At 41.2% G+C, this 16,097-nt stretch overlaps 1 protein-coding gene across 3 annotated transcripts in view; it reads left to right on the top strand.

Annotated features, from left to right (window-relative positions):
• The window catches only part of LOC145433694 (integrin beta-1-B-like), a 49,930-nt gene extending 36,529 nt beyond the window's left edge, over positions 1-13,401 (top strand). Inside the window, exons 11-19 of one of the 3 annotated variants that reach the window (XM_080310877.1) lie at positions 493-691; positions 955-1,082; positions 3,019-3,206; positions 4,588-4,719; positions 6,471-6,598; positions 9,529-9,659; positions 9,849-10,015; positions 10,977-11,034; positions 11,996-13,401. In XM_080310877.1, coding sequence (XP_080167003.1) covers positions 493-691; positions 955-1,082; positions 3,019-3,206; positions 4,588-4,719; positions 6,471-6,598; positions 9,529-9,659; positions 9,849-10,015; positions 10,977-11,034; positions 11,996-12,003 — 1,139 coding nt within the window. In that variant the 3' untranslated portion in view covers positions 12,004-13,401. Of the gene's footprint in view, positions 1-492; positions 692-954; positions 1,083-3,018; positions 3,207-4,587; positions 4,720-6,470; positions 6,599-9,528; positions 9,660-9,848; positions 10,016-10,976; positions 11,086-11,995 lie in introns of all 3 variants that reach the window. The other 2 variants (XM_080310887.1, XM_080310868.1) reach the window with 2 other exon arrangements.
• Positions 13,402-16,097: the final 2,696 nt, after the last annotated feature.

Raw genomic sequence — 16,097 nt, 5'->3', positions numbered from 1 at the left:
CTGAGCAAAATCACCATATTATAAATGCGAGCCATTCTATATCACTCGGGCAGAGTTGAAAAGAGTGGGTAGAACGGGATTGAACTGAAAACTGAACAGCGAGCATAATGACTTGGACCCGGACTCGAGTCCAAACACTATGACTCGGACTGGTCCCTCTACCATCTGACTTGTATTCGGACTTGACTCGAGTCAGAACTATAAAAGTGGGATTGGCTTGTGACTCGTAAACCTGTGACTTGGATACAACCTGATAACCCTGATTTTTATGCCTGAAATTAAAGTAGTAGTTTTGAGGTGTCACGGAGGTTACTTGTACTTGTATTGTAATTGAGTATTGAGCTTCGCTTCTGGTTTTACTGGAGTAGTAACTCTGACTATACTTTGGTCCATTCCTGATAATAATAACAACGAAACCAAATGTTCAAATGTTCAATAGTATATAGATAGTTTCATAACAAAAAAAACCATCATTTCTACCCCGCTTTTCAGCGTTCATGTGCGGCTGCGAATGCTCCACCTCGCCTTCGACAAACGACAGCGCGTGCGAGTTCAGCGGTGATCTGGTGTGTGGAATCTGTCAGTGTGACGACCGGCACGAGGGCGCCAAGTGCCAGTGTACGAGGGAGTCGGAAGACGTGTCGCTCGTGGACAAGTGTAAGAAGGACGGGCCACTGGACGACGTCTGCGAGTAAGATTTTGGGGCTTTGGACTTTACCTGTGGTTACAATCACAGAGCTATGTTGTAACATCACTTGATAATGCCCAAACTACCCCCAATCATAACAGCCAAGCTCACCTCAATTCCTCGTTTCCGAGGCCAGAGTTGAGTTGGAAATGACTTGATAATCGCCTAAAATACCAAAACCCATATTCATTACTCCAAAATTCATCCCAATCCTACATCACCGAGACCATAGGTATAAACGCAGAGTTACCCTACCTCGTTTGCAGAAACAACGGCGAATGCGAGTGTGGGATTTGCCGCTGCAACAAGCCTTACTCGGGCACGTTCTGTCAATGCAGCGACGAGGGTTGCCCGAAGGTAGACGATGCCGATGGAAACCAACTCATTTGCGGAGGTTAGATATCTATGGAGCGCAACCCAATGTAGAAAGCGCCACACTTTTTGACCATCATGACTAAAGTAGACACCGTTGATAGTCAGATACATAAAGGAAAGGGAAGGACATAATTGATTTTTGTTCTTGGTGTTTTTCTTGCATCATCAACACCGACTCATGATATACATACACACGATTTCTGCATGTGCCACTAGACAAGGAAGGTGCAGCTATAGCCTTGTACGGCTTTCTAAGTCTTGGCTGTGCTAGTAAAGTAGGAGCTTTACTCAAATGCGATTTTCGAGGCGCGTGTCAGAACTACTTCAAGTGGAAATAGAAAATGGAAGATGTGTCCCCGCGACTTTTCCGAGATGATTATTGACTAGGGCAAGTTTTTGTTGCATTCAAATCCGTGGAAAGCTGCATTTATTTTTCACGAAAGTTGCAGTAAAAAGTTGCATTTACTTTTCACAAATTTGCACTTGAATGTCGCATTTACGGCGAAGTTCCTTGAAATTATTAGGCCATAAGATACTCGAATCAATCCATATCCAAGGCACTGTAGCAAAACTCATTTTTAGCGACTTCAACAAAATCAACAGCCTGAAAAAAATTGACCCGGTAAAAATATAATTTTTGGCGGTCTAGCCCGAATGTGCGTCAAATCAGAAATGACCTCATATTTAAACGGCAAGGAAATAATCAAGCGATCTATTTACATATCGTGCCGAATATTTCCAGTAAAAAAGTTGGTTGCATTAAAAATGAAAAAAGAACTTGCAAAAATTTACATGAAAATTCGAAAAAAGTTGCAAAAAGTGGCATGAATAATCAAAAAAGTTACAAAACTTTCCAAACCCCCATTTAGTTTTGCCTAAAGCATTGTTCAAGTGGAAGTGGAAGTGGTCCTAAACAAAAGCACTCGGAATAGGACTGCTTACAGGTACCAAAAGGTACCATCTTAGTGGCGAGATGGCGTGGTGGTATAATCGACAGCTACAACACCAATGGCTTGTGGTTTCGAGTCCGACCGAGGTCGATTCCAGAATTCTAACCCAAGTGTTGGAGGTTTATCTAGGCTCCTCGCCATCTCATCCGCGTGTCTTGAAAAGCGTAAAAGGGGGCCGTGATACAAGTCGGCAGTTACGGAATCAAAAAATAAGAAATATCGGCCTGTTGTAAAATGACCATGACCATTGTAGTTAGGGTTGCATTTAAAACAAACGGTGTTTTAAAACACTTTGTTTAAAACATGTTTTAAACAGTGTTTTAAAAAAGGCCCTTTTAAAAAAACAGTATTGTTTTTTCTAAATGGTAAAATCACGCCATAATTGTGTAAATACTTTACAAAAAACATGTTGTATGAGCCTACGGACAATGACCACCCGATATAGCCGACGTATATCGATACGGGATGGTTGCAACCCTCAAAATAGTCGGTTCAAGAGGAATAGTACATATGTTTCGTCAAAGGAGCGACTTTTACCCTATATTTTCAATTACCAATGTCATTTCACTATGACGTCACAATTGAATATTCGTGACGTCATGGCTACCAAAAAAAAACAATAAAAAACGTGTTTTAAATTAAGGCCTTGTTTTAAACATGTTTGTTTTAAATTGATTTTTGTTTTGAATGCGACCCTAATTGTAGTCTATAAACAGCATGGATACCACAAACAAACAAACAGGTACAATATTCGAAGATATATTCAGGTACCGTATTACCACGTCAGGGAAATTTCGCCCAGCTTTTGGGACAATTTCACTCATAGAGCGATGGAAACTTATCCCCAATGTATACTTTTTACTTGAAATCTAGCTTTTGAAAATGTGTGGCTATAATTCGAACTCTGATCTCATTTGCAAAGAGTGAAACGTGTTTACTTTCACAACCCTGCCGGCACGACAGCGGGGCAGCGACTTCGTCATAATTTCGTAAACTTGTCGCTAGGTCACGGTGTGTGCAATAACTGCAACAACGACCAGAAGTGCCAGTGCGACGAGGGCTGGGATCTGCACCCGACCCTGCTGATGTGCATGTGCAACGACGAGCTGTGCATGGCGCCAAACTCCACCGACTCTATCTGCAGCGGCCACGGCGAGTGCTCGTGCGACCACTGCGAGTGCACCAACAAAGAGGTGAGTGTTTGCCTGTTGTATGTGGGTTTATGGCGGCGCTTAACTGCCACGGTCTTGTGCACCAGACCAGTTGGTTCTTGACCATCCGCTAAAGTAGATTAGTCTAATGCAGTAATTCCCAAAGTGGGCGCCAGCGCCCCCTACTGGCGTTTGGGATTACGCATGTGTGCTAGATACAAATTGGGCGATTGGGGGGGGTAATGTGAATAAACATGGGTGCTATTGACTACGGGAAACTGATTGGGAATACGCATAATTAGAGCGATTTTTTGCCTAAGAAACGGAAGATTTTGACCAAAAAATCAAAATTTTGACATTTTTTGACCTAAAATACTTGAATTGTGACCAAATTTTGACCTCGCGTATGCGAATTAGGTGTTTTCATACTTACTGTTAAAACTGTACTACTTATCTTCATTTTTTTGTTGGAAGTGTCTGTCCTAACGAAGTCGTTTGGTCTGAAAAAACGTTTTTGACTTGAAAACTGACAAATTTTTACCTGAAAAAACTCTATTTTAACGAAACCTGTCCCTATGAAGAATTCCAGTAGGTACATCACGTATTATGGTGGAAATAATTAAAATTTGTTGTAGTACAACGGAAGATCCTTTCCTACATTCTCGGGTCGAAAGTGTCTGTCATTACTAAGTAGCTTGCCAAGAATCGAGAAAGAACATTTACCAGCAGCAGTTGTTGGCTGGCAACACTGACGTTGTGCGTACACTGCTGGTGACACACCGTGTTGCTTCATTCTGACAATATTGTCTACATCACAATTTTTCATTATGCGCTTCTTGATATAAGAACCATGCAATGCTCAAGCAGTCTTGCTTCAGATAGGATATTGCGGTACGTTGACCATAACACCATGCCAATGAATCATGAATCATTTGACCATTTATGATTTACAATAAGCAGACAATTGGTCGTCTACAGCGGTAGGGCTACATAGTAGGCTAAAGCTGTAAAATATCAAATGATAAGTTCGCCGACGGTGCAAAATATAAGATACAAACGAAACGCAGGGGTATAGTTTTGTTGACTTCGTCACTTGCGGTCGTAAAAGTTTCATTCAATCGAAAATCGCCACCAACCTCAGCAGTTCCTCATTGTTATGCGACATCTTCTTTTCTAATTGATCAAGCGTAAGTTATGAGCACACATTAAAACGCATGTACATGTTCGCGCGTTCTAATCGCATATCGACTTGAGTCGAATCAAAACCTTAAAATTAATATGGCTTTGTGACTCGGAACCTTATGACATGATTACACAACATTCTTACGAACCAACTATGGCTAAGTGTGTAATGTGTCCTAATGTTTTGATTAAGTTTGGATTTGGGGCTATACCTATAACATGGATATTACTGTCTTTTCAGCTCTGGGCCGGTCCGTATTGTGAGCAGTGCATCCATCCGAAATGTAAAGGTCAGCGACCAGGCTGCGTCGAAGACGGGGCGAAGTTTGTGGGTTGTGCGATATGTGTCAACCGAGCTCAAAGCAAGGGAAAGGTTAGTGGTCGCTTGGTTTTAGCATGTACGCTGCTTTGGTAAGATCAGTATCGTAGTCAGACTTATTCAAGTTACTGGATTTTCAAAATGCGCAAATTCAACTAGAACTGCAACTACTTACTTTTCAAAATTAGCAACTGGAACTACAACTAGTACTATCCACTTTTCGAAACTCTCAACCAGAACTAGAACTAGAAGTTCACACTTTTCCAAACTCGCAACTAGAACTAGAACTGGAACTAGTCACTTTTGAAAACTCACCACTAGAACTAGCACTTGAACTGCTCACTTTTCAACATCTGCAACTAGAACTAGAACAACTCACTGTTCAAACTCGCACCTGGAACTGGAACTAGAACTAGAACAACTCACTGTTCAAACTCGCACCTGGAACTGGAACTAGAACTAGAACAACTCACTGTTCAAACTCGCACCTGGAACTGGAACTAGAACTAGAACAACTCACTGTTCAAACTCGCACCTGGAACTGGAACTAGAACTAGAACAACTCACTGTTCAAACTCGCACCTGGAACTGGAACTAGAACAACTCACTGTTCAAACTCGCACCTGGAACTGGAACTAGAACTAGAACAACTCACTGTTCAAACTCGCACCTGGAACTGGAACTAGAACTAGAACAACTCACTGTTCAAACTCGCACCTGGAACTGGAACTAGAACTAGAACAACTCACTGTTCAAACTCGCACCTGGAACTGGAACTAGAACTAGAACAACTCACTGTTCAAACTCGCACCTGGAACTGGAACTAGAACTAGAACAACTCACTGTTCAAACTCGCACCTGGAACTGGAACTAGAACAACTCACTGTTCAAACTCGCACCTGGAACTGGAACTAGAACTAGAACAACTCACTGTTCAAACTCGCACCTGGAACTGGAACTAGAACTAGAACAACTCACTGTTCAAACTCGCACCTGGAACTGGAACTAGAACTAGAACAACTCACTGTTCAAACTCGCACCTGGAACTGGAACTAGAACTAGAACTACTCACTTTTCAAAACTAGCTAATAGAACTATCACTAGAAGTGCTCACTTTTCCACATCCGCAACTAGAACTAGAACAACTCACTGTTCCAACCCGGAACTATGGAACTGTAGCTAGAACTAGTCACTTTGAAAACGCCCAACTAGAACTAGAACTGGAAGCACTCACTATTCAAAAGTCGTAACAAGAACTAGAACTAGAACGATTCGCTTTTCAATGATCGCATCTAGAACTAGAATTACTCACTTTTCAAGACATGCAACTATAACTACAACTATAGCACTCACTGTTCAAGATTCGCAACTAGAAGTAGAACTAGGACTAATCACTTTTCCAAATTCGAAGCTAGAACTAGAACTAGGAATAGAACTACTTAATTTCCAAAACTTGCAAGTCGAAGTAGAACCAGAACTACTAAATTTTTCAAACTCGCAATTAGAACTAGAGCAAGAACTAACTACGGTAGATCCAATTACAAAGCAACTCTTTGATTTCCGTTTGTCGCTATCAAAACGGTTTTCCACGCCCAGCCGTTTCGAAATCTTTACATCGTGTCGCAATATTGTGGTGTTTTGATGTGGTAAAAATTGGTGATGATCTGAACTGAAAAAATCAATTCGATTCGATATGCAAAGGATCTGATTCGGTTCGAAATAGCTTATTCGAAAAACCTGGAATCCAGGGAGTCTGCAAATGCTCGTGACGACTCTCGGCACAGATTTCCATCTCACCTTTACAGAACGCAAACCAATTATGCAAAGAGGAATGCGACGGGGTGCTGAAGATGAGCGTGACGAAGATACCTGATTGCTCAAATTGTGGGGAAAAAGACACAGAATGCAAACAAGCATGCAAGACTGTAAACATGTGAGTCGAGATTGCATGGTGCTACAAATAGCGTGGGTGGCAATTTGTCAGACCCGAACCCGTAAACCATATCACGTTGGTCAGGGGTCTCCCAAAATATGTTAATGTCAAAATATAACCAGCTGGCGTGCGAAACATTTTCAGTTTTATCATATTCATCGTATCAAGCAAGGAATATAGCCAAGCGCTTATCTCAGGGGTGGGCAAAGTGGGCAAAGAAACTTATTAAAAATATCGATAAAATGCATTGTTTGTTTGTTGTTTTTCGGGGTATTCATGTTGTTTGTCGACTACTATGGTCATTTACACCAGGCCGATATCCTTATTATTATCGGTAACTGCCGACTTATAGCACGGCCCACCTCTAGACTTTGTAAGACACCGCTGACGCAGATGAGGTGTCGAGGAGGAGCCTAGGTAAACCTCCAACTCCTAGGTATCGGAATTATGAAGTCGACCTCGGTCGGAATCGAACCCACACCCATTGGTGTTGCAGCCGCGGATTATACCGCTGCACTATCTCGCCACAAGATAAAATGGATACTAAAAATCGAATTAATGCTGGGACCTGATTAAACTTTTTTCAAGTATATTTCACCATGATAATTCTACGGCATTGGTTCTCACCGTGGGGAACGCGTGCCCCTTGGGGTCGTGAAAGCATCTGACGTGGATCGCGAAGATGAGCTAAACTGAAAATATTTTTCGCGCTCCGCGCGGTTTACTTCCAATTCATATCAATTCTGTAGCCTATTTAGTATGAATTTCATATTAAAAAATCTCTCATCAATAGCGTAACCTCCCATGCCACCAAACTATCCGTTAGGTTTGCTATAGCATCCTGGTTCCGTTTTGTGATATGACGATAAGGGGGCGCGAAATCTTTCACCATCATAAGTGGGGGGCATGTCTTAAAAAGTTCGAAAACCCCTTTTGTAAGGGAAATACTTCCTATATTATTTTTCATGTTTAATTTCTGGCGCGACGGCCCGATGTCAAGTCCCACGCATTTTGGAAGGTTTCAACTACTAAACATCACAGAAATCCTAAACGAGCTTGACGTAATTCGGATCACGAGTGTGATTTCAGATTGGCCACTCCAGTTTTAATTATTTCAGTGATGTGCTTCAAAAAACGGTTTGCGCGTGTCTTAAATAGATTCGTTCTCTGTATGCGTAGAATTAGGGTATTTATATTTTATCTACACATATAGTAGAAGCGTGTTTGAAGCTAACATGGTTATGATGCTGTCAGTATTGTGTGTCCTGGAACTGAACCAAAAGTGGAATTAGTGAATCTATGAGCAGATCACTGCTCACAGATTTAAATTTCAATCCTGTTCTAAGAATCGGGACAACAGACTTTCATCTCTATAGTTTTGACAAATTGGTTATTGAGGTAGACCATAGCCTATTAAATCTCGCCACTGTTTCTGGAGCGTGTATGATATCATCATAACAATGTTTGATTTGTTTTAAATAAGCATGTATATTATCTCCATGTCCTTACTATATAATCAAATTTTCAAATACCTGCAATATTGCGTTTTGGTTTAGTATCCCAATTTTATATAATGCGGCCCGCGAATGGATTCAGATGTTGAATGCGGCCCGCGAGCTCAAAAGTTTGCCCACCCCTGGCTTATCTGAAGATGGCAACGATATCGGTTACGCCAGGGTTTCTCAGATTATGGCTTGCGAAGGGCATACATTTCGGTCGCCACCGCATCAGAGAAATCGTTTGATGCACGCAATCTTCGCTTAATTTATTGCAACATAATTATTCGCGCTAAGATCGATATTCTGTGGTTGTTTTGGTCGGTTCCAACTGTTCCAAGTCCACTGTATTCGCTATCCTAGCCGAGAAATGTCACGCACGCCAAAGTTGTTACTACGATATGGCTTGATTAAGAAAATTGAGCTCGGACCGGTGTCAAACAAGTCGGTTTGATGTCTCGCTAAGGTCGATATGACACTTATTTTGTCTGCAAAGCTTCAACTATCGCGGTAAAGAATGTCGCTGCTCAAAATAGATTGGAATCAAGAGAAGAACATAGTCTTTTTATCATAATATGGACGACTTTCTTGCTCGCGCTCTCCCACCAGCGGTCACTCTCGTTTTTCGTGCGTCCTTAACTTGAGTCTTTTGCTGTCAACCTTTGGCACGACTCAGTTAATATGGTTAGACTAATGTCTGCAAATTACGAAATCATTCAACGCAAAATGACTGACGGCACTATGACTAGATATATTCGTTGGATACATATTCAGTTACTGTGATGTCATGGCTGTGTTACGCGGTTCTTATGACATTTTCGGCCTTGAAAGTGACGAAGACTTATTATCCCAAGGGTCCTTTCTATTCTTCAAAATTCTAATTGCAAAAAGAAGGTAGTTCTGCCTATAAAGAAACCATTCAAGCAGATATAGAAGGACTCTGAAATCAATACCGCGTGATATGTCGTGCAAGCAAGCAAATCCTGCCTTAGTACTCCTAAAAAGTGCTACGTTACTAACCACTTAGGTACATTTACATATGTAGATTTTGTCAAGAGCTTCTTGTATTCACAGACCTTCAATATACAATTGCATAGTATATTCATATTGAAATGAACCCAAACATTTTCGGCTGACAATCGCCAGGTGTTATCGTGAGCAACTAATAGAGAATCGGAAAGAACATTGTATATCAACAATTTTATCACCAAATATGACGTCACAGGCATGAATTTTCGAATAATCGAGGCGAAGAGAGAGCTTAAGCCTAATGTACTATTTTGGATGGTACACAAACTCCTTCCGTAGACTCAGACTTGGTTGGCGTATTTTGATTTTGTAAAGCAAAGTATCCACATAGAATTCATACTATATATCTCATACATACTATATCCACCTCCCCCATGACGACAGCTATGTTATTTTTATTAACAGGACCATCGCCGAGACTACAAACTGCAAGACGCCTCTACCGCAGAGCCAATGCGACGTTGTGTTTGAGGTGGTGTGGTTCAAGGATCAGAACGACTTCGGGATCATGGTCAAGGAATTCAATAAAGAAACAGGTAATGTGCGAATGCAGGAAATTCATTTCTAGCGTCGTTTAATATTCATCTACAGTAATTTTACACCAAGACTATATTCTTCATTACAAATTCTAAACTTCTTGGAGGCAAAGGATTTCAATATACAATTTAATAGTATATTCATGCTGAAATCCATCCGAATTTGACCAACTTTGTGCATTGATGCAGATTGCCGGGAGCCACTCAATCCGATATTGATTGTGCTGCCGATCGTGGCCGGAATCGTGTTGATAGGCCTGCTCCTGCTTGTGGTGTGGAAGGTCTACCAGACGATGCGTGATAAGAAGGAATGGGAAAACTTTGAAAAGGAAATGAAGCAATCCAAATGGACCAAGGTATGGAATTCTGCAGTTTTGTTGCGCACTGCGCGAGCAATCGTTGTATGCTCTTGCTGATTCCATTTTCTGTTACAAAAGCGATTATAATATTGCCAACAGTGAGAGGCGGTAAATCTCGACTTGTCGTATCGTGGCACACGATAAATTTAGTACAAAGCTATACACACGCTATTATTATTATTATTGGTACAACACAGTGGCGCTTATCACCTTTTCAAGCTATGTGCTGCCACGACACGAATTGTTATAATGTTCATAGGCTCTTTGCTTTTCGTAATCTTGGGGAAGGCTTTCATTCTCTTATCCCAGTCAATCTTCAGTCGGTCTCACGAGCATGCGCCCCCATCTCTGTCTCTGCTGCCGACTTGTAGCACGGCTCACTCTTAGTCTGTGCTTTTCAATGCGCTACCGTAATAGTGAGATCGGCGATGAAGAGCCTAGAGAACCTCCGACACGCAGAAGTTGGTCGGAACCGGGATTCCAATCACTTTCATTAGTGTTGTGACTGCAGTGTGTTACCAGCTGCGCCACTTGCTACTCTACTTACTTTTCAAAATTCGCAAGTGGAAGTATATCTAAAACTGCTCAGAGTGCTCACTTTTCAAAACTTAAAACTAGCATTAGAACTAGAAATGCTTAACTTTCAAAACTCGCGACTAGAATAAGATCTAGACGAACTAGGACGCGAACTACTCGCTTTTCAACACCAGTCACTCGAACTAGAACTTCTCAAGAACAGTAGCTAGTTGACAATCGATTGACTAGATTCGTAGTTTGCACAATTCTGTTTGTGACACTTTCGTGTCAACCTGATCGCATACTTAGCTTACATTTTCTTTTTGATGCTGTAACGCTGGAATTATAAGCAATCATTTACCGATCGACTGTGCTTTTGATCAATCGCTCGCCACTTAATACGCTGCATTTTACTTTCTGCCGCCGCAATCGACCTCTACAGGGCCAGAATCCGATCTTCCAGAAGCCAATGACGAAATTCCAGAATCCGACGTATCAAGGTTAGCACCGTAGTTAAGCGCTACCGTAACGACGAAGCCTCTAGTTTCAAGGTATAGACAAAGACGATGGCAGCAAGTAGCCCGGGAATGGAGTGGTGGATGTTGCTTGCCATATGATTTTTACCCTATGTGTTGTGGTGGTAGATGTTGCGTGCGTCTGTTCTGGAATCTAGAATGCCGCGTTTCCTCGAACACGAACCCTTGCTGATATCTGTTCATCGGCTTACTGCAATTGATAAGCTGAGCTATCATTGGCCTGTGGTAATCAAAATGCGATACGTAGGAAGGCGTGTCTTACACGCTGAGGTTGAAAATGTGCTCACTGTTGGTAATCAAGCAGAAGTCGCAGTAAGGCCGTAACTTTCTACTCAGTTACAACAAAAGTATCTATTTTAAAGATATTTGAAAACGTATAATGGACGTAGGAAGCCTAAGAATATTCCATTACCGGTAAGCGTTCCAACGAGTACATTTCGTAGAGCTTTTACGAAATTTAGAGAATTTGAATTCTTGAATTCGAACAAAACTTGAAATGAAATAATATTAGAGAGAAATACAGCAAAATCCAATTTCAGTTCATAGCAAATCGGACTTTATTCCCGTAAGCACGAGAATGGAAAATGTCTTTACGCCAAGCTTGGCTCGTTTCGCACTATACAGGTGTTCTGTATCACATTCATTTTTCATTGTCGCCATGGCCTGGTTCGATTCGAGGAAACGCGTTCGATACGGCTTGGTTTTCGATGTTGCTTTGATTAGCCGGTGTCTTGTGATATTACTGCAATCCGCATGCCTGAGAAACGGCTTGCAGTTGTTTTGATTTGGTGTTGTACTGTTGAGTATTGTGTAAAATTCGAAGCGGGGTTGATATCCCGAAACGATCGGCATGTTGTTATCATATACTTTGGAGCATGGGAGAGCTACTGTTTCATTATTTGACTTGGGTCTTTTCATTTCGCAGGACATTAACCCGGTATTCGTCAACCCGTCGGCGACCTTCGAAAACCCGGCCTTCGGTGGCGGCGGGATGTAAATACTCCGGAATCGATCAATTATTTTTCAATCTTTTTACATTTTTACATTGTATTCAATTTTACATTTTTCCTTGCTGATAATACGTTGCCGCCTGCTTCGCGCTTGACTTGAAGCGCAGACCATTTTATACGAGCCCGTTTGTTCAACTGATGAAGCGACTCTGCTTGAATCTGAAGTCCTCGCTTCGTGGCTCCCATACTATCTGCGTAATTTGCTTCCGGTATGATTTCTTCGATAATTAGAGCTTCATTACTATAAATAGTGATCAGTTAACGACCCACTTCTAAAACTATACAAACAGAAAAGTATTTGCTATCAGATGACACAGAGACCGGCAATCATGTCTGTTATGCGTAATAGATAGAAGGGATTATAAATTGAAATAGTTCGTGGAATGGGACATAGATATGGGTATTGCAGGCCGTACACACTGACTTGATATGAACACAAACCTACTTTTGAACCATAATTCAAAATCCGTTTTCAAACTACGTTTAAACTTGAGTTCAAAGCAACGTTTTTGTGCCTATGGATCTAGAAATCAAGGACCATCAACAGCCCGTATAGTCAGATGATGATTTGATACCATCGTATGCCCATTGAATTAAATGTATCAGCTAATCTAATATGAAATTTACAAGATCAATCTCATCAATCGTTAACGCTGTTGCAACAAGCAAATTTCTCGTGTATGTCCCTTCGTATAAGTAAGACGTGCCCGTGATATTACAGTATGTGGCATTTGTCTTTATTGCTAATATTAGAGCTGCAATGTTTGCGAAATAAGTTTTATTTTCCTGTACAATTTGTACATTCCTGTGTGACGTACCGCAAAAGACATGTATACAAACAGTTTTGTATCGAGATTTGATACAAATCCTATTTATTATCCATTGCACAGTCGATTTAAACACCTGACTCTGGCCCCTGACAAAAACTAGTAGATGGGTGGAATGTACAGCGTAAACTACAGTAGTTGAATCCCAAGATCTACTGCAGAAGGTGATCTGGATATGCTGCAAGTCCATGTTGATATTTTGTGATATTGAAATTCCGAACTTTGAATCAGTCTTCGTGTAATACTACTTGAGACCACATCGACGAAAATGCGTAAAATAATCCATAGCGTTGTACCTACGTATGAGATTATTAGTTTATGTTATTGCGAATGACCAATTGGGTATGTCTGTACGTGCAAATATGTTTTGTGTTTATTGAATTTTCTGCAATCGATAGTGTCCTTGCTATGATTTTTTATATTACTGATTAGTGCTTTGTTCATAATTTACGTAGTATAGTGTAAAGGGATGTTTCAATACATGCGGAAGTTTATTTGCTTTGGTATATCTATAAGGTATGGTATAGCCTATATGCAGCGCCGCAGCGGACAAGGTATTAAACAGCAGGAGCGTCGGATACAGGTATTGTTGTGATAGGGTTACATACGTCCTCTTCTATGAGGATTTGTCCTCTTTTTTGAGAATTTTGGTTACATATGTTAAAATTTGACTGAGATATAGCAAATTAGTACACAAGTAATGTTGCGGCGGGTATTTCGGGGAGTTGAGCCGGAAAGTTTTATTTTTAGTCAACCAACAACAAAGTCGGGAAAAATTTACCGTTTGTTCCGGATGTTACTCCAGTATTGTCAGTCTGAAAATTTTGAAAAAGCGTCGTCTTTTCACATTTCCAAGATACGGTAACCCTATGTTATGGACAATCTACAATCTTCACCAGTCGTTCTCAAACTGCTGGGCGTTTCAACAACGGCAATAATCTTAATAATAATGCCATTTAAACGTCATAGAAGCTTCGTACTATCCATACACACTTACACTGTTGCTATAGATCAGAGGTCTCAAACACGCGGCCCGCCAGCGCATTTTGTGCGGCCCGCGACGACATTTTAGATTTTTATTAATAAGTGTCACATAAATCTTTTCAGGTTATAAAGTGAAAATTCCCTCTTAAATTTATCCGAAAGCCTGAAACTATTCAGCAAACTTCACTATCGCATCAATTGCAAACACTACCATATGCAGTGAAGGATTCACTATTTCGCCACATTTCCAATTCATGATGACAAAACCTGACCCTTAGACGATGCGTGACTGAAATTTGTGAGTTGGACTTGGACGCGACCTTTCTTAGAATTACTCAGACTCGGGCTAACTCGCTCGCAAAATGAAAATGACTCGAGTGGACTCGGAGTGACTCGGAATGCCGTGAATTTGTTAGAACCATGGACGCAACAAACTAATCGCGTATCAGGAGAATAGTAATAGATCAGAAGGTGGCAGATTGGTAATTCGCTAACTAAGCATGTAGTTATGGCAGGCAGCCATTGACCATCTGTTAGTTACATCTTTGGTCGCTAAACCATGTTATTAAGGTCACTTAAAGGTACCGAGTACTGTAGTGGTTGCCTACGCTCCAACGATGTAACAACAATGGGGCGTTCGGCGTTCCGACATTAATATATTTATTTTTATATTTTATATTTTTTCTGCTCCTATATTTGAAGATATTTGGCCATGAGATTAATAGCCCACTTATCAGAAGTATACCCGAATCTTGGATTGAAATTACAGCTCAACCTAAAATGTTTTGATATCAGATCAGTCTCTATTATCAATCTGATATTCAAATTTTTCAATAGTAGCTGCAAAATTATAACCCGATAGCTTTTATGATGGCATGGCATCATACACTTGTCCGCCCATATGGTGTCTACATCTTAGGATTAATATAGGCTATATCAAGTACAACAACAATTCTATTCAAATAGTTATAAATGTAATGATTCTTTTCATGCCAGGCCTAAATTAATACAAGAGTAAATCAGTCTGCTGGATCGGCTCACTTTCAATAGGAAAATTCATTCCCGCCAAATAAGGCCTACTTGGAAAGACATAGAATACCCATATAAATGCTGCGGCCCGCGGCGTCGTCAAAACTGGAAAACTGGCCCGTGAGCAAATTTGAGTTTGAGACCTCTGCTATAGATTGTATGACTAATACCGGAACTTGAATCGATCGGAAGATATCTCTGAATTAGGATTAGCTGGTGAATGCGTGTATTATTATTATTATTAATTTTGAAAAAGGGACATTGTGGCGCTTGTCACCTTATCGGTCTGTTGCGCCACGACAGAAATGTCGTATTACCTGTCGCAAATCGTGTAACTTGAAGAAAATTTGTTCAAATCAAAACATTGCTGGCCACGACGAACTCGACGAGAGGCGAGAGAAGTTCTGGTCGTACGAGAAGGTTATATGTAGTGAACTCAACTTTCAAGTTCAAGCAGAAATCAATCAAGTATGCTCGGTGCCAATCGTATTTTGGGCATACGAGGAGGAAGTGATCCACATTCTCCGGTACGAGGCATAAGTCACACAAGGGCGTGTCGATGCAGCCTATTTTAAATAAATGCCCTTTTAGGCGACAATGGCCGGACCGGAGACGGAATATTATCGTTTCATACAAACGCGATCTGTGCATCGACGGAAACGTTGTTTGTACCGTTTGGTGGAAACGTTTGTAGTGGTTTCCCGTCTCTGTTGAGCGGTACTTCGTTCTTGACATCTCTGTAGGTAATTTGAGGTATGCCCTGACTGTCAAATGCGAAAGAGGCGGTGGAACGTGCAAGTTCATCTGCAACCTCATTGCCGGGAATGCCACTATGTCCTGGAACCCAGGAGAAGGCAACGTCCATCCCCATCCCTACCATCTGCAGGAAGAGACGAAAAATTTTATTGAAAGATCTGCTCGGTGTGCGGTTCGGGGTGGCGATTGTGTTCAGAACACTAATCACAATCTGTCAGAATAACATATTTATCGGTTCGTCTGCCATGATTGATTATCCACGATAGGGCATTAGCGATAGCTAGCATCTCCACTTGGAAAACGGAAAATAAACTCGGGCAGATCTGGCTAAGTCGGACTGACTGAGATGGTATGTAAATCGCGAAAGCCGTTGCTGTATCCGTCTTAGAACCGTCTGTGTAGATCTCGACGGCTTGGTCGT

This window comes from Botryllus schlosseri, chromosome 1 (genome assembly GCF_051294905.1).
Source record: "Botryllus schlosseri isolate E-star chromosome 1, Bs_hap1, whole genome shotgun sequence".
Lineage (NCBI taxonomy): Eukaryota > Metazoa > Chordata > Ascidiacea > Stolidobranchia > Styelidae > Botryllus > Botryllus schlosseri.
The sequence above is the reverse complement of the archived record's forward strand: the minus strand, read 5'-3'. Positions and strand labels throughout refer to the sequence as shown.